We start from the raw sequence: 18,846 nt of genomic DNA, 5'->3' as shown, positions 1-18,846 counted from the left end.
AAACATTTATCTACAATAAATACTGAACTCAAGTAATTTATATTTTGTATCAGAATAATTCATTTGTAACCAAATAAAGAATTCAGGAAAACAGCCATCCAGAGCTTTGTCTTTTAATAATCCTATGTCTTTTTAAAAATCTGTCATCCACATCTAATCTTACTTTACCTTCCCATATTTTCACCAAATTCAAAAACCACAAATTATAGTACAATATTTGTCATTGTATCAAATACAAGCCCCACTCCCCTCTTAGCAAGAGTTCAAATTCTGAAGTGCAAAAACCCAACCAGTCTTCTAAGTTCAACTCTATCTTAATCCTCTGGAAAATCAGCTGCAGCTAGATGTAAATTCAACTGCACTTCAGAACAGCGAAGAATTAACTCTCTATTCCCTACTGTCTGTTTCACAATGTTCCTATCTAGCTCTAAAATTCTCTGCTTAGGAAAGCTCAGAAACTTCTAAGAACTCAAAAGCATATAAATGTACCACCTGCCCTATTTTATAACTGCATGACCAGAGAGAAACACACTAGGCTAAGAGCCAGAAGGACAGAAATGAATGCACCCTGCTACTGACTGTCACTGGATAAATCCTACTAAGTCTTCTGTCCCGAACAACAAGTCTTGAGGTCTCAAACAACAAAGAGTATTATCAGTAAGCACATATATCTTAACACGAGGGGAGAAAAGTCATCTTCAGAGACACTGGTCCTTACAAATGCAAATGAGTTGTTCATCTACTAACACCTTTAGTAAGGGTATCATTTTGTGGTGGTAACGGACAGTAAAAAGACAATGAGTTATACAATAACTACAAATCATCCTCAAACAAACAGAGAGAGAGTATGAAAATTACCATAGCCTATACTTATAAATACTTTGATATAGGAAGATCTTGTAGCAACAATGAACATTTTACAAAAGTAATAAAAACTTTAATTTCTCCATCTTCCCGTATTCTTTTTAAGCCACCTCATTAATAAAACCAAGTTTCAGAGGCAAAGGGAAAGCCAAGTTTTTCTTCTTAAACATTTATCTCTGTCACTATGAATTTTTCTAACAATAAAAACTGTTATTTCTCTTTCTGGCACAACACAGAACAAATGAGCCCAGTCTTACAGACAGCATTTAGTCCAAGTAACCAAAAGTCCTTTGAAATAAAGGAGAACTGACCTCACCTGAATGTTTTCCCAAGCCTTGCCTGCAAATAGTAACGTTGGCTTTACTGGAAATCCTAATTTAGGTGAAGGCTTCTATATCCCATTACTATTTTATGATCCAGTTAGCTTTCTCCAAGAGACTGAGTTGAAATTTTTTTTACTAAAACCAAATCAGATCCACAAAAATAGAATATCAATAAAAGGCAGTGTAACCAAACTAAAAAAAGAAGTATTATTAAAGTCAACATACCAAACATACCTGCCAAACATTCTTATTACAAAATGATACTGTGATTTATGATTAGCATTGCCAAAACCCTTAAGCATTTATGGACACCAGGTGAACTCCTAGCTAAATAATCTTAGCAGCATAAACAAACAGCCAAGAACTAAAATAATACTTTGGAATCAAATCACCTTACCTCACTAATTAAATAATATATATTTGTTAAGCATCTATTACTACATGCTAGACTGTGAGAAGGTATCCAGGCAGAGAAAGTCCATGTGAAGAGATGCCAAGGCAGAAGGAAACAGCTTGTGAGAGCAGCTCTAATAAAATAGCAGAGAAAAGTTTTGAGAAGGAGACAGAGATCAGACCATCCAGGATCGTAGAGGCCATTTTTAAACTGGGATGATGATATGACAGAGGATCATGGGACCAGGGACACTTTCTTTGGACAGCAATGATCTGAAACAGAATGAAAGCAGGTAGATTTCATCTCAGTCTCCATCAACAAAGTGAGACTAATTCAGTAAGTAATTAGCTCACTGGGCCAGGGGGTGATTCTAACATCTACCAAATCCCAGGAGCTATATACATTGCTCCACCCAGGCCTGAGGTGGAGGATACTTTCATAAATTACCTTTTACACATATAAAACCTACATATAATAAGTCCTTAATAAAGATAATGGTTTGCAGATGACACCATATATATAAAAATTTTTTTTAATCCACTAAAAATACTATTTGAGCCAGTAAATTCAGCAACATTACATGGTACGTGGTAAATTCAGCAACATTACATGGTACAAGATTAACATTAAAAATGTATTTCTATACACTAGCAATGAATATGAAAATAATTTTAAAATCAACTCCATTTACAATTGAATTAAAAAGAATAAAACATCAGGAATAAATTTAACAAAAGAATTCCAAAACTTCTACTCTGAAAATTATAAAACATTGTTGGAAGGAATTAAAGATCTAAATAAATGGAAGGATATCCCATGTTCATGGATCAGAAAATTTAACACTGTTAACATGGCAATACTCCCCAAACTGATCTACTGATTCAATACAACATCTATCAAAATCCCAGCTGCCTTTTCTGCAGAAATTGATAAGCTAATTCTAAATTTCATATGGAAATGTAAGGGAGAGAAGACAAAATAATCTTAAAAAGAAAAAGAACAAAGTTGGAGGACACACACTTCCTGATTTCAAAACTTACTACAAAGCTATAATAATCAAGACAGTGTGGCACTGGCATAGTAACAGACATAAAGACCAATGGAATAGAATTGAGAAGCCAGAAACTGTCACATTTACAGTTGGGTAATTTTACACAGAGTGGGGGATGGCAGGGACAAGACAATTCAATTGGAAAATATTTTTTTCAACAAATGGTACAGAAACAACAGGATATTCAACATGCAAAAAAATGAAGTTGGATCTCCACCTTATACCATATACAAAAACTAACTTAAAATGATGATACACCTAATATATGACCAACCTAACTGTATGGGCTAAAAACCGTAAAACTCTTAGAATAAAATATAAGATTAAATTTTTGTGGCCTTAAGAACAAGAACAAAGTCGCAGTCCTGACACTATCTAACTTACTATGAAGCTACAATAATCAAGACAGTGGGTACTGGAGAAAACAATGGACAAACTAGATCAAAGGAACAGAATAAAGAGACCAGAAACAGATCTACATAAATGAAGTCCAATAATCTTTGATAAAGGAGCAAAGGTAATACAACAGAGTAAAGACAGTCTTTTCAACAAATAGTGCCTGAACAAATGGACATCCAAAGCAAAAAAAAAAAAAGAATCTAGACACAGACCTTACACCCTTCACAAAAATTAACTCAAAATGGTCACAGACCTAAATGTAAAACACAAAACTAAAATTCCTAGAATATAGAAGAAAATCTAGATGACCACAGATTTGACAATGACTTTTTAGATATAATACCAAAGTCATGATCCATGATGGAAAGAACCAATAAGCTCAATTTCATTAAAATTAAAAAGTTCTGCTCTGTGAAGGACAATATTAACAGAATAAGCCAAACACTAGTAGAATATATTTGCAAAAGATATTTCTGGAAAAAGACTATTATACAAAATACACAAAGAACTCTTAAAGTTCCACAATAAGAAAACAAACAACCCGGTTAAAAAATGGGCCAAAGACCTTAACAGACACCTCACCAAAGATATACAGATGGCAATAAGCACATGAAAAGATGCTCCACATCATATGTCATCAGGGAAATGCAAATTAAAACAACAATAAGATACCACTACACACCTACCAGATTGGCCAAAATCTTAACATTGACAACACCAAATGCTACCAAGGATGTGGAGCTGAAAACACTCATTCACTGCCAGTGGGAGCACAAAATGCTGCAACCACTTTGGAGGACAGTTTGGCAGTTTCTTAAAAAACTAAACCTACTCTTACATATGATCCAGCAATTATGTTCCTGGGTATTTACCTAAAGGAGTTAAATATTTGTGTCAACATAAAAACCTGCACACAGCTGTATAGTCATCACTGACAAAACTTAGAAGCAACCAAGATGTCCTCTGATAGATGAATAGATAAGTAAACTGTCATCCAGACAACAGACTATTATTCAGTGATAATAAAGAAATAAGCTATCAAGCAATGAAGAAATATGGAATCTTCAGTGCATATTACTAAGTGAAAGTCAATCTGAAAAGGCCACATACTATATTATTCCAATTACATGACATTCTGGAAAAGGAGAAACTACTGAGACAGTAAATGATCAGTGGCTGACAAGGGTTTGGGGAGAGGCAGGGATGAATAGGTGGAACAAAGAGGCTTTTTAGGGCAGTGAAACTACTCAGTATGGTACTGTGATGGTGGATACATGTCATTATACATTTGTCAAAACCCACAGAACACCAAGAGTGAATTCTAATTTAAACCATGGACTTTGAGTGACAATGACGTGTCACTTGAAGGTTCATTAATGGATAACAAATGCACAACTCTGGGGGGGGATATTGATCATGGGAGACTGTGCATGTGTGGGGGAAGGGAGGATATAGGAAATTTCTGTACCTTCTGCTCAATATTACTATGAATCTAAAATTGCTCTAAAAAAGTCTATTTCTAAAAAAACCTTTCTGACCTTGGGTTATGCAAAGCCATATTATATCAGAAGCACAAACAACAAAAGAAAAAAATTAAAAATTTCTGTTTCACAGGCCATTATCATAAAGTAAAAAGTCAATTCACAGAATGGTAGAAAATATTTGAAAATCACACATCTGCCAAGGGATTTGTTTTATATATTTATAATATATACACGACTCTTACAATTCAAAAATTAAAAAAAAAAAAGAATCTAGATTCTTTAACTAACTAAATAACTCAATTTAAAAATGGACAAGGGAGGGGCGCCTGGGTAGCTAAGTCAATTAAGCCTCTGCCTTTGGCTCAGGTCATGATCTCCGGGTCCTGGGACAAGCCCCGTGTCGGGCTTCCTGCTCAGTGGGAGTCTGCTTCTCCCTTTCCCTCTGCCCCTCTCCCTGACCCCGCTTGTACTCTCTCTCTCTCACATAAATAAAATCTTTAAAAATAAAAAATAAAAATAATAAATGATAAATAAATAAATAAAAATGGACAAAGGACCTCAACAGTCATTTCTCTAAAGAAGATACAAAAATGGTCAATAACCACATGAAATGATGCTCAACAGCATTTACCATTAGGGAAGGCAAATCTAAGGCACAATGAGATACCACTTTGTATGAAACAGGATGGTTATAAACAAACAAACAAACAAACAAAACAGGTAAGTGTTGGTGAGGATGCAAACAAAATGGAATACCTGTACATTACAATGTTAATGCAAAATAGTGCAGGTACTGTGGAAAACAGTCTGACAGTTTCTCAAAATGTTAAATATATAGTTACCATATGACCCAGCAATCCAATCCTACAGGTAACACCCAAGAGAAATGGGAACATACATCCACAAGTATGGAAAAACTTGTATAAAGATGTTCACAGCAGCATTATTCTATACTGAAAATTGTTTTTAAAAAATGGAAAGAACTGGCGTGACTGGGTGGCTCAGTTGGTTAAGCGTCTACCTCTGGCTTGGGTCATGATCCTGGGGTCCTGGGATTAAGCCCGATCTCGGGCTCCCGGGGAGTCTGCTTCTCCCTCTCCCTCTGCCCCCACCCCCTGCTCGTGCTCTTTCTCTCATGCTGTCTCTCTCTCTCAAATGAATAAATAAAATCTTAAAAAATAAATAAATAAAAAATGGAAAGAACTCAAATGACCAACAACTGATCAGCAGATGAAATGAGAAATAAAACATGGTATTATCCACACAGCGGAATATTACTTGGCAACAAAAAGGGATGGAATGCCGATACATGCTACAACTTGAATAAGCCTCAAAAACATGCCACATAAAAATGACCAAAAAAACCCCACGTATTGTATGATTCCATTTAAATAAAACATCCAGAATAGAAAAATCTATAGAGATAGAAAGTGGATTAGTAGTTGCCACTGAAAGGGGGTGGAGGTGGGGGGGGAAGTGGGGGTGGGAATGTTAAAGGGTATGGGGTTTCTTTTTGGGATGATAAATATTCCCTAAAATCAATGGTGGTGATGGTTGTACAACTCTTGAGTAAACTTTAAAGAAAAAATTTAATTGTACATTTTAAATGTGTGACTTGTGGGGCACCAGGGTGGCTCAGTCAGTTAAGTATCCGACTCTTGATCTCGGCTCAGGTCATGATCTCAGGGTTGAGAGATTGAGCCTGCGTCAGTGTGGACTGGGCATGGAGCCTGCTTGAGACTCTCTCTCCCTCTCCCCCCCCCACCCTCCACCCCTGCACTCACGTGCGCTCTCTCTAAAAAAATAAATAAATGTGTGGCTTATATGGTTTATGAATTATGTCACAATGCCTTAAAAAAAATACCATAGTACTTCTTAATCCAAAATTTATGCTATGTCAACATGTATCTTTTGTTTATCAATGCCAAACATAAGTTTTTGAACATGAATCGTCAATTAAGAACACAGTTGTTTTAATGAAAAGATATAATGTACCAAGCAGATATTTTAGATGACTTAAAAATGTGAGTAAAATCTTAAAGTCTTCCGTATAGGACAATTACCCACTTCTTTCTTCTTTGTGAAGGAAACCTGATATATAATGAGGAATATTTACTACCCTAAGTGGATTAAAAAATAGAAGACCTAAGATTAAAAATTCAAAAGACTACAGTGTGGTGATGTTTACCCCAATTAGATTACATTTCCATTATTTTTATGCAGTTTAATGCTACACATTTAGATGTGGATACATGTTTTGGTGGTTAGGTCAGAGAACTTTCAGGCTATCAAGCCCTCTTTTGTATTCCATTCCAACTTAACCCACCCTAGTGTAGGGTGAGGCTAGTCAACCAAAGTCGATATGAAGAGAGAGAAAAGGCATCATTCCCTCTTTCAAGGAACTTAAAAATTCAACTCAGACTGAGCTGCGGGACCACAATGTTAATACTAATCACTGTCTGATCTCTCACAAGAACTGTCTAGTGTGGGCAGTTGTGTAATCTTTATATATAAAGATCACGCTACCAGCCTACTGTCAGTAGAACAATGATTTTGCATTAGTGGTAACAGATTCACACACTTTTCCCCAGTCCAGATAATGAACCAAAATCTGCTAAAGACAACCGACCAGGGTAGGAAGTACAGTTCTACCCATGGCAAAAGCAAAGTTTCTTTAACCGGTAAAAAGATTAAACCCACACGGTCTTAATGCTGATATGAACAAAAAAATCCTGCCATCAAAATTAAAATGTATAGAATGGCCTTCAAGAATTCACATTAGATATTAAAAAACCAAAACTCTCCAAACAATTGTAATTTCTTGAGTATTCACTACTCACTTAAACCTAATACACGGGAAAAACATGTATTTAGTGGGCAGCTCTTTTACCATCTTCCCATCGACATCATTTTGCAAATAATATAATCTTAAACTCTATGCTTCAGAGTACAGCCCAGGACTACCTTGTAAGTAGTGGCATTCATTAAGAATTTATTGAACTGATAACCTAGACAGTTCACAGAATTTAGAACTCAATGGATATATTTCTTTATAAATAAATAATTTGAAAGGAAATAATTTTCTAGTGAGAAATACGGCATTTAAAGTAATTAAGTCAGACCTGCCCAACAGACACCTACATAAATGATGTAACTTACTGAGCCAAAGGGGCACCAAAGGACACAGCTCCTGGCATGTAAAGTTCAACTTTTAAGTTGCCAATGGCCTTAAATTACTAAGCAGTTAAGATCAGAGAGTTAAAAAGTATGTAAGTTAAGTTTCCTCTTTGGGAGACTTTTTTCTAATGCTCAATCCATTCCTCCCTGCTCCTGCATGGATTTAAACTATAAAAAGTAATAAGTGAAAAATCCGTGGGCTTAGAAAGAGAAAATAAAACTGCACAGCCTTGCTCAGACAGGAGCAAACAACTCAGTGGGCCTTCCATTTGCTCTCCAACCACCTGCAGGTTGACATCAGAAAAGCAGTTTTGTTACCTTTCTCCTATAGCCAAAGGCCCTACTGGCTATGATGGTTCTATGTACTATAGTACGTATAATGGGATAATAACTGTAAGTAATACAGTGGGGTATCACAGGCAAGAAAACAGATACAAGAACTACCAAGTTTAAAAGTTCAACTACTAAATATTTTTCAAAATATTACAGTATAGGTTAATACATAATTCAGAAGAATCAATTATGACTTAGGACTGAAGGGACTACTCCCAACATAACCTTTCCTTCCAATGGCCTGAAGTTAAATTCTTCTTGCTGGTTTCTCCTGGATACGTTCCTTGTAAAGCAGAAATATCCCTGGAAGGATAATACATAAACTTCTTCATATACTGATTAATGACTTAATAGACTGACCTTTCTTTTAAAGTGTACAATATCAGGTATAAACAGAGAACAGTTTGAGGAAAAACTAAAAAAAAAAAAAAGGACTGAAGAAGAAACTTCACAATGGGTTTACACATTTTTTCATACACACAATTGAAAATTCCATCACATGCTGATTTCTACCACTTTGCTCGTCTACTTTTGAACAAACGTGGGCAAAGCTGATCAAACCAGCATTTAATAGCTAAGAATCTTGGATCATGATGGTAGGCATGCCATACATCCTAAAGCTTACTATCTTCCTCACTACCTCAACTGCATCCTGGACTATCTAAACATCCATACCATTGGCTATCTAGCACTACAACATCTTATTTTCTTGCCTCAATTCTGATTTCTTCCCCTTGGGTAATAAACAGGTTCATCTCTCCAAAGCATAAAGTACAAAACTAAACCAAACCTCCAATTGTCTCAAACTGCCACTCCATTTCTCACAGTTCATGGTCCTCAAAATACCGACACTTTCTACTTCAATTACCAATCACTACTCAATCACTGAAATGGCTTTTGTGCAATACCTGCCCACCTGGTACTCAAATAAACAGATCTCCACATGACTATCTGTGCCCTGATACCCAATCTACATCTTCCTTATCAGTAACAGAGCATGTCTACTACCTTTATTTTTTTAAACACTCATCTATCTTTGCTTCCCAGACTCCCTTGCCTGGTTATTCCCTCTGCTTGTCTGAACTGCCCTGCTCAATCTCTTGCTTTTTCCTGGTTCTTACTATTGCTGTACCCAAAGATTCTACCATTGACCTTCTCTGCTTCTCTTTGAATGATCTTTCTCACTCCCTTTACTTCAATGGCCCCATAAAAGGAATATCTCCCAAAACTTTATCTTTACCCTTAATTTCCCTCTATTAACATTCTACAACAGTAGGCAGTTGACCTTTACCGCACAATTTCTAACCCTTGGCATGACTGATATTTTTAAAGCCTTGAGACTTACTTCACATACTACACAATTGACTCATTGATGGTACAATTCAATGGTTTTTAGTATATTCAGAGTTATGCAACCATCACCATGATATAATTTTAGAACATTTTCATCATCCAAAAAGCCCCATGCACCTAAGCCATCACCTCCTGTTTCCTTCCAACCGTCCCAGCCCTAGGTAACCACTAATCTGGAATCATACATGTGGTCTTCTGTGAATGACTTCTTTCACTTAGGATGTATGATGTTTCCAAGGTGTATCCATGTTGTTGCATGTATCAGTATCAGCATTCCTTTTTATTGATAAATAATAGTGTATAATGTGGGTAAACCACATGTATCCATTTATCAGTTGATGGCTACTTGGGTCATTTCCACTTTTTGCCTATTATAAATTATACTATTAAGTACATTCACATAAAAGTTTTTGTGTGGATCACTGACATTTTGGGCACAATAACTGCTTCTTGTAGGAGCTGTCCTGTGCATTGTAGATGTCTAGCAGTAACCCTGGCCTCTACCCACCAGTTGCCAGTAACACTCCCGAGAAGTGATAACCAAATACATCTCCAGACATTGTCAAATGTCTCAAGTGTGCAAAATCACCCCAACTGAGAACCACTGCTGTAGAGTTATGATGTCTTCAGTGAAACTCTATGTATGTACATTAACCTAACCTAAAATCACTGCAAAACAAAGTATTATATACTCTTAAATATTAATAAATATCTTAATATTCATGTATTCTTTTCATTAATACCTCTCTGCACATCCTAGCTCCACTGCTGAGTTAGCTTCAACTGGCTTTCTTGATAACATTTTTATATCATAATTTACATACTTCTCTGTAAGAAATTTCCAAAAGCTTCAGCAGCCAACGATACAAAATTTCCTTCCAGGCAATCTAATGTATATTTTGGTCTACAATCATATCCTTTATCAACAACTATCTATGTAAATACAAACTTGGAGGCTCAGCATGCATATTTAACCTTACAGATCACTGATTTATATGAATAATTTCTCCTATCAATCCTTTTGTATTCTAAATTAAAAACTGACGTTAGGGCAATTAAGTTACATATTAACAGACAGAGCAATCATTCACCACCATGACATATCTCAGGTACTTCCTACTCCCCCAGCCTCTTCTATCTTTCTAATCAATAGTCAATTATCTGTTGGGATAACTGGAAATCCACATGCCAAAGAATTAAGCCTGATCACCAATTCACATCATATATCCAACTTAATTCAAAACAGATCAAAGTCTTCATATGAAGAGTCTACATTTAAGAAGCCAGTCTTAGAAGAAGACACAGGCATAAATCTTCATGACCTTGGATCAGGCAATGATTTCTGAGATACGACAACAAAAGAAAAAATAATTGGACATCATCAAAATTCAAATTTTCTGTTTCAAAGGACATCATAAAAAAGTTAAAATATGACTCAGAGAAATGGAGGAAATATTTGAAAATCATGTATCTGTTCAGGGACCTGTATCCAGAATATATAAAGAACTATTACAACTCAATTTTAAACAGACACACCAATTAAAAAATAGACAATGGATCTCACCAGGCATTTTTCCAAAGAAGATACATAAACGGCCCACAACCACATAAAAAGATGTTTAATACATTAACCATCAGGGTAATGCAAATCAAAATCACAATGAGATCACCACTTCAAATGAACTAGGATGGCTATAAACAGACAAATAACAAGTGTTGGCCAGGATGTGGAGAAATTGGAAACCTCATATAATGTTGGTGGGAATGTAAAATGGTACAGCTACTTTAGAAAACAGGTTGGCAACTCCTCAAAAGATTAAACACAGAGTTTCCACATGATCCAGCAATTCTACTCCTAGGTATATCCCAGAGAAATGAAAATGTAAGTCCAAACATGAACTTATAATGAATGTTCATAGCAGCAGCATTATTCATAATAACCAAAAAGCTGAAACAACCCAACTGTCAATCAACTGATCCATGAATAACTAGAAATCTGGTATATCCTTACAACAGAAAATTATGTGTATGTAGAGACAGAAAGAAAGAAAAAGAAAAAGAAAGGGACAAAATGTTTTCAACTGATGAATCTTGGTATTAGGACATCCGCCCAATTCTTTGAATTACTCTTGTAGTATCTCTGTATGTTTAGAATTACATCAAAATAGAAAGATGCAAAATAAAAAGCACATCACAAAAAATTATGAATAGGGACTAATACTGGCAATTTAACACAGCCTCATTTAACATGATACCATTCTAAATGATCCAATATATTTGATACAAAACACACATTCTACAAGGTCTACTGGCTATTCTTCTAACTTAAAAGATATATCATTTTTTAAAAAGCCAACCACTTTATTTTAACTAAGTTAAATTTGATCTGTAGGCTCTCTTCAAGGTACTAAGCTAAATAATTATCCAATTCCCTTCCCAATGGTTACAGAGATCACCAAGGAATTGCCAAAACTAGAAATTATACCAGAATCGGGTTCCTTGAAACTGACTTCCTTAATTAGCACTAAAAGTGTAGCTTAAATTCCATTGCCATGCTCTTTCCCCTACATTTAAAGCTAGTCCACTTAAAGGAAGGAGTACTGAACTGGAGTTCAGGTGGCCAACAAATGGCTACTATGCAAACATCTATGGTCAGATATGAATACATCTGTAAGTCATGAAGTAGAATATATGAAGGTCAAGATCAAGATCTACTTTTCTTTAAACAAGGAATTATTTCCTTTGGGAACACTGTAGCCTGCAGATGACAGGTTTTCCAAAGCTTTATCTAAATACTTTGTGAAAATATTTTATGTGTGTGTATCTTTAGACAAACTTTGTTTCCAAACTCCCACAGCACTGTTTGCCTTTACAAAACAGTCACTCTTCAGCCAACTACATTTCCCCCTAAAACACAGACTTTAAAATTGGCTCCAATATATGCAGTGTAACTTTTGTTGATTTTCCCTACATATGTAATTAATGTTTTGATAACTCCATATGGCCTGCTACTTTTTAAATCTGTCTCAAAGTTTTTCAACATCTTTCTTTTTACTAACAAAAACTGGAGCAAAAATTATATTGCAACACTCAAAGGGGAAATTTTTTAAAAAGCAAACCTAAGAAAATATGTGCCTTTTAACAACCAAAGAGAATATACTGAAGACATAAAATTAATAATGAGTAGAAAGATGATCAGCGAGCAAGGATAAAAGCAGAAAGTGATTAACATCCCTGTAAGCTCTGCCCCACAGAGCAGCAGCTCACCATGACTGCCTTGGGGAAAGAAAACTGGAGAACTCAACTGAATCAGAGACTCAATACCCTGTACAGCTTTTCACAGTTTTCTACTACATGAGTGTATTAACTTGAAAATAGAAGAAAACGCTGTACCTAACCCCACTCAGCCCCTTTAAAATCCCACAATTTTACCAGCCCAAAACAGTAGGTAATTTCTATTATGTGAACGTAGCAACTCTTGGCTCTGTTGTAGCAAAGATGAGTCTCACCTTAAATCTCTGGTATGGCTGAATATGTATTTCCTATATGCTTGTCATCTTTTTCTGCTAAATAGATTCCTTAACCCCCCAGACCCAGGCCCCCAAGAAAATACTGATTAAAGACATGTATAACAAGGGAAATTAAATTTCCTATATATTAAGTCAAGAAAAAAGCAAAACACAGACAGCTGATGAGCTTCTTTATTCAAGTAAACTATTAAAAGCTCAATAAATAGTAGCTAACTCCTGAGTGTTTTAAATGTATTGCTACATTTAATTCACTCTACAATCCATATCCCCACTTTATATTTGGAAAAACTGAGACTCAGTGATGTTAAGTAATTTGCCTAACATCAGCTAAGAATTGAACCTAGATTTGTCTGATTCAACTATGATAAAGATGAAGAGACACTAGATAGTACTGCTTTCAATCTATCAATAGGCAGCAAATGTTCTAGAAAGCAAATCATAAACCTTAAACTAAGAAATACAAATTTTTCAACTTTAATAACTCATTTTTAAAAAGCAGACATACGAACCTACAATATAACCCATTTAAACTTATTTTGTATGAGCTAATTAGGTAGAAATAAAAGTTTTATATTTTTATATTAAAAAAGGTCTTCAAAGAATAAACATATTTACTACCTTACTATCTACACTTGAACAATTGCATCCATAAAGGTCAAATTAGAGAATGCCAAATTAGTCTTACGAGAGTCAGCCAAAAAATCCAATGTAATCACATGTCACATGGAGGAAATGATTCAGTTTCTTGAATTTGCTTCCCACCTTCTTCCTTTTCCTTCCTAAGGAACACTGCTATTTCTTAGTTAGCAATAGCCCCCTTATCCACTAAATGCTTCTGTTTATTTGACTCTCTTCTACAAGGTTGTAAATGAAATTTTAAATCCTGTAAGTAGTCCATTGCATTGTGTATTATAAAATGAAAAAAACATTAAATTCCATTTCTAAAAAGACTTTTCTTTCAACAACATGCTTTACAAACCTGCAGAGATGAAGTACTTTTAGCCATAATTAAGTCATCTATGAAAATTACCACAAATAAACTCTTTGGTTGTTAAAAGGATATAATTTGGAGGAAGAAAGTTCCAGCTCAAGACTTGATTGGCGAGTGCAAGGTAACGCTGAAATACCGAAGACATCTGAGCATTGAGGTTCTCCCGCCTGCTGAACTCCTGAAGAACTTCAACCGTTAACATGAAGATTTGACGAAGGTCTTCTTCCTATAATAAATAAATCACACATATTTTTCAATCAAAAGCTTATTCAAAATGTATTCCCATTTAAGAACCATAAAACAAAACAAAAACCTTAAAATATTCAATGCAAAAACACTACCTCTTTAAGAACATTTTCCATTTTTAGGCCTGCTCATAATTTATATCACAAGTATGCTTTCAAGTGACACCAGTTTGAATGCATCTACTGTAATATAAATGCTACTCCGTAAAGAAGCTGAGTCTTTGACAACTACTACAGAGCTGGAGGGGTCAGTTGCTTTAGTGCAGAGCCCTCGGATTTAAGCCAATGCCTTCACATAACTTTACTTCAGAGCCAAACAATACATATGAGACAAAGAGCCCACACCATCTGCAATAACATTTTAAATACATGGCCCTTGTTGGCATTCTGCCAGGCCTATTTTAAGGCCAGCAAAGTCCCACCAATTGAATTAGTTACATGTAAACGCAATAAGAACAAAATAAATAATCTAAGGATCTTTGGAGTGGTATTTCCTTTTTGTTTAAAGACTAGAATTAAACAAGAAAGCTAAAACTGTCAGCTATGTTCACCAAATCTTTATCCTATCCTATCTTTTATCCTTTACTAAATGCTATGAAATCACAACACAAATCTTCAAGTACAGGCCACATTCAGCTAGATAAAAAAATGTTCTCACTCCATTAGGAACAGATTGTGTAAAAAGTAAACAATCTAATAAAACATAAAAAAACCAATACCTGAAAAACTCTTTTACAGTTACCATGGAATTCCATACTGAGTCCAATGTTGCTAGTTTTACTTGAACTTGAGAATTCACTCAATAGTGCAGTTAGAATAGAACAGGCCAGGGTTTGCTGTAATTATTTGATAAGAAACAACTGTAAGGCATGTTTTTTCTAATGCTTTGTTTCAATACAGTATTTGTTCAAAGAACATTTTCTATCTTTAGATCTTCCATTATATCTTTAGATCTTCCGTTATACCTTTAGATCTTATACCTACCAGTCAGAAAACTAGGTATGACAAAGTAAAGATTAGCTCCCCTTTCTAAGTAGCCTAGTAATTACAAATAGTACTTCCTCAATTTCAGCTACACAAATCCAACTGACTTGAACTCAGGACATACATCTATTCAATCACTGAGTGCAAACAACATTTCAAGATAACCAGTGTTGAATGTATTATTTCATTTACTTCACACAACAATCCATATCCCCATTTTACATTTGAACAAGTGAGATTTGGAGAAGGTAAGTAATTCAGGCCAGCTGAGATCTGAATTCAGGTCTGTCTGACTCTATGTTCTCATGTTTATAAAGTGTATTTCGAAAGCAGATGAAAGTGAAACAGATTATATAGCATCCAAAACATTAACGAGGTAATTCTCAAGTTTTTTAAATTGAAAATGAAGATTTTCCTTCTTAATGGCTCTATCCAACAGGCTCCTAACATCAACTTACTGCTATTACTCACAGACTATTTAGAGTCAAGGTGCCAAGGATGGAGAGGATACAAATTATTTTGGCAAGTTTCCAGGGGTTAAACAGAAATATGCACACTACCTCTGAACAACCGAAAGATTAAAGTCAAGATGATACTATTTATGCAAGCTTATACAACAGCTGAACACAGTCATACCCACCCACCAACTGCAACATCTTTGTTCAGAAATGCTTCTGATGTCAGTACCTTGACCTTACAGATGCTTATCTTGGCAAATATGAGCAAATATACATAAAATTAAATTCCTAAAGAATGGCATGAGTTGATATTTGCTGAAGCTGAATGATGGTTACTAGATGACCAATATACTATATGTCTATTATTGCATATGTCTGAAATCTTTCCTCTAAAAACTGTAAAAAAAAAAAGAATTAAATTCATATTTGCCTCTTAATCTCAATTAAAATAAGCATGGCTGTATAATTAATATTTATGGATGACACACCAGCCCATACATTCAAGCATTTTCTTAGACTCTGCCACACCAGGAAGCCCTAACAATAGAGAATACATGCAAATTCCTTCAGGAATCTGGGGGTACAGACCAAGCTGCCTTCAACAACAGTAAAAGTACTCTTAATATGCCTGGTTTAGTTTAAACACACACACATAAACACAGAAACTCACACACACACACACGCACTCACTCTTGTAATTTTACATTAAAATATACATTTCTTTTAATACAAAAATGTCCCCAAATCATCAAGAGAATTGTACAAGTTTAACTGCCTTTGCATGGCCCCAGGCACATGGAGGAAGAAACCTGGTCTGAGAAACCAAGCACTAAAGAGCCTCTTATAGAGAAAACAGTCTGTTGTATTACTCAATTCATTTTACACATTAACAGAATTTTAGAAACTCACTAGTACAATCCCTTCATCTTTTTTTTTTTTTAGTTAAGAAAATTGCATTTTAAAAAATAGCTTTCTTTTGAAATGGTGATTAACGATCAAAGTGCCAACAATCAAAACTTCACAGATACATTTAAATAACACTGGGACCAACTATGGACATAGTTTTTAAATATACCTAGGCTTTAGTGGGGAAAGTAGGTATTAAATCCAAATTAATAAAATTCAAAGCAAGAGACCTAACATAATGTATTACAAGATCCTCTGATTCTGGAAACATTTTATAGCATCCCATATTTTATGTCTTTTAACCTTGGTTTTTCTCTCATCCTTTCTAAATAAGACTTCAGTGAATAGAACATTATGAACCCAGAAGCTCTCATTAAACACAAATTTATCATTCTCACAAATAATTAACTATAAAAATTTACACAAATAATTTACAAATTCCCACAAACTACTAATGTCAACCTCTATTCACCATAAAATGGCCTACTTTAAAACTATGACCACATTCAAATTTTCAATAACACACAACTCTAATTAATGAAACAACCTGTACTCACAATGAAGCTTTATTTTTATGTGAAATAAACATTTCCTAAGAGTACATGCATGTGTTTGAAGTCAGGATATGAAAAAATGAGTGAAGAAGAAGGGACAGAACAATGAAAAATGAGGACTTTCTGAGGTTAATGCTGCTTAGAAAAAGGAAGGATTTCTATCATTTTTTTTTAAGTAGGCGCCAGGCCCAGCGTGGAGGCCAATGAGGAGTCTGACCCTGAGACCAAGACCTGAGCTGAGATCAAGAGTCAGACGCTTAACGGAGCCACCCAGGCTCCCCAAAAAGAACTTTTAAAAATAAAAGTCTCCTTTAACTACAAACCTCATCAGACAAACAAAGAGCCCTCAGGGGGATGGGATGGTTTCATGAGCAGCAATAAAGATTACCTCTCCAAAACAGCAAACTTTCACGTTATTTAAGTAAAATTCATCCATAAAGGAAAGTACATTCTTAACACATGATAATTAAGAACAAAACAGAGTCTTATGATAGACTCAGTTCTCCAAACAAAGAATATTTTGTTCTTACCTTTGTCCTATAAAAATAATATATCTTAATCTTAGAAAAACTAGAAAGTACAGAAAAGCACAAAGAAAACTGCCCACAATCCTACCATACAGAGGTTATTACTCTGAACATCTGTTCACAGTTTTCTAATTTTAATACATAGGTATACATCATTTATATATCATTACTATCACCTGTATGTATTTTATATTCTTTTTTCCACTTTATACTTATGAAATAAAAAGACGAACTTTTTAAAGCAAGTAAGTTCTTTTCAAATTACTGCTAAAAGACGTAAGAAATACATAAAAATATATTATGCAGCATGGTTACAAGTATTATCAGAAACCAAATATTCTGGTGTTAACCTACCTAAAACTACCAGCTTTAAAAGAACTACAATTCAGTAAGATAGTCTCATCATTAAAAGACATCAGTTTAATTGCTCCTTATTTTGAAAGCCCTGCAAGGATTTTAGATTAACATTATAAACATTTGATATACCATACCACTAGGGTTCAAAGATGCCAAATTAACAGAAATTCCTCAAGAATGATAAATAATTAAGCACTGATTGTGGAGCAAGAGAGCAAAGCACTTCCACACATATTCAACACAGTATTTCTCCCTATTCACAGATCACATATCACGTTGCGTCCAGGACTCATTTCCTAATATGTTTACTCATTTTCAGTATTTGGTTATCAACTAAATCTCATTAAAATCAAGTTACCTTCATAGCAGGTGCAGTGCATTGTAATGAAATAACGAGGGAAGCAAGCCAAAAGTGAAATCCTATGGGAAAAAGAGGACAGCTCCTTCTCAGGACAAAGAAAGAGGAAAGGGAGCAGAAAAAAGCATCAAATCTGCCTCTGAGAGATCACAAGTTTTGTTTTTCTTACCCCTGTAGAAGGTTCCTGTCTGCCTGTTTCAGACTTTCAGGTCTCAGTGGTCATCCCAAGTGTATTACCTCTTAACTCCCTCTATAATGATCAGTACCTTCAAGTGCTGCCTCTCTGCCCTTTGTCACAGTCAGGGCTAGATATTATTTCTGTACCAGAGACAGGGACTCTGATACTTAAGAAGGTCAGAAACAAAAGCTGTTGTAAATAATTTAGAGTGGTGAATTTCAATGAAATCAGATGAAAGTTAACTGATTAGTATACTATAAGACTAGTAAGTCTAATAAAGTTAGCAGTGATTAGACCAGTATAAAATACCGTTAGTACAAATCTTAAAAGTGTAAGAGGTTAACAACAATGCCTCATTTATCCAAGAGCATAGAGAATTA

At 35.0% G+C, this 18,846-nt stretch overlaps 1 protein-coding gene across 2 annotated transcripts in view; it reads right to left on the bottom strand.

Annotated features, from left to right (window-relative positions):
- The window catches only part of XPO4 (exportin 4), a 117,954-nt gene that overhangs the window by 52,419 nt on the left and 46,689 nt on the right, over nt 1–18,846 (bottom strand). For both annotated transcript variants that reach the window (XM_044913582.1, XM_044913583.1), the window contains exons 5-6: nt 14,864–14,980; nt 13,972–14,125 (exon numbers count right to left, since the gene is read on the bottom strand). In XM_044913582.1, coding sequence (XP_044769517.1) covers nt 13,972–14,125; nt 14,864–14,980 — 271 coding nt within the window. The remainder of the gene's footprint in view (nt 1–13,971; nt 14,126–14,863; nt 14,981–18,846) is intronic.

Source organism: Neomonachus schauinslandi, chromosome 3 (genome assembly GCF_002201575.2).
Source record: "Neomonachus schauinslandi chromosome 3, ASM220157v2, whole genome shotgun sequence".
NCBI classification, from domain to species: domain Eukaryota; kingdom Metazoa; phylum Chordata; class Mammalia; order Carnivora; family Phocidae; genus Neomonachus; species Neomonachus schauinslandi.
The sequence above is the reverse complement of the archived record's forward strand: the minus strand, read 5'-3'. Positions and strand labels throughout refer to the sequence as shown.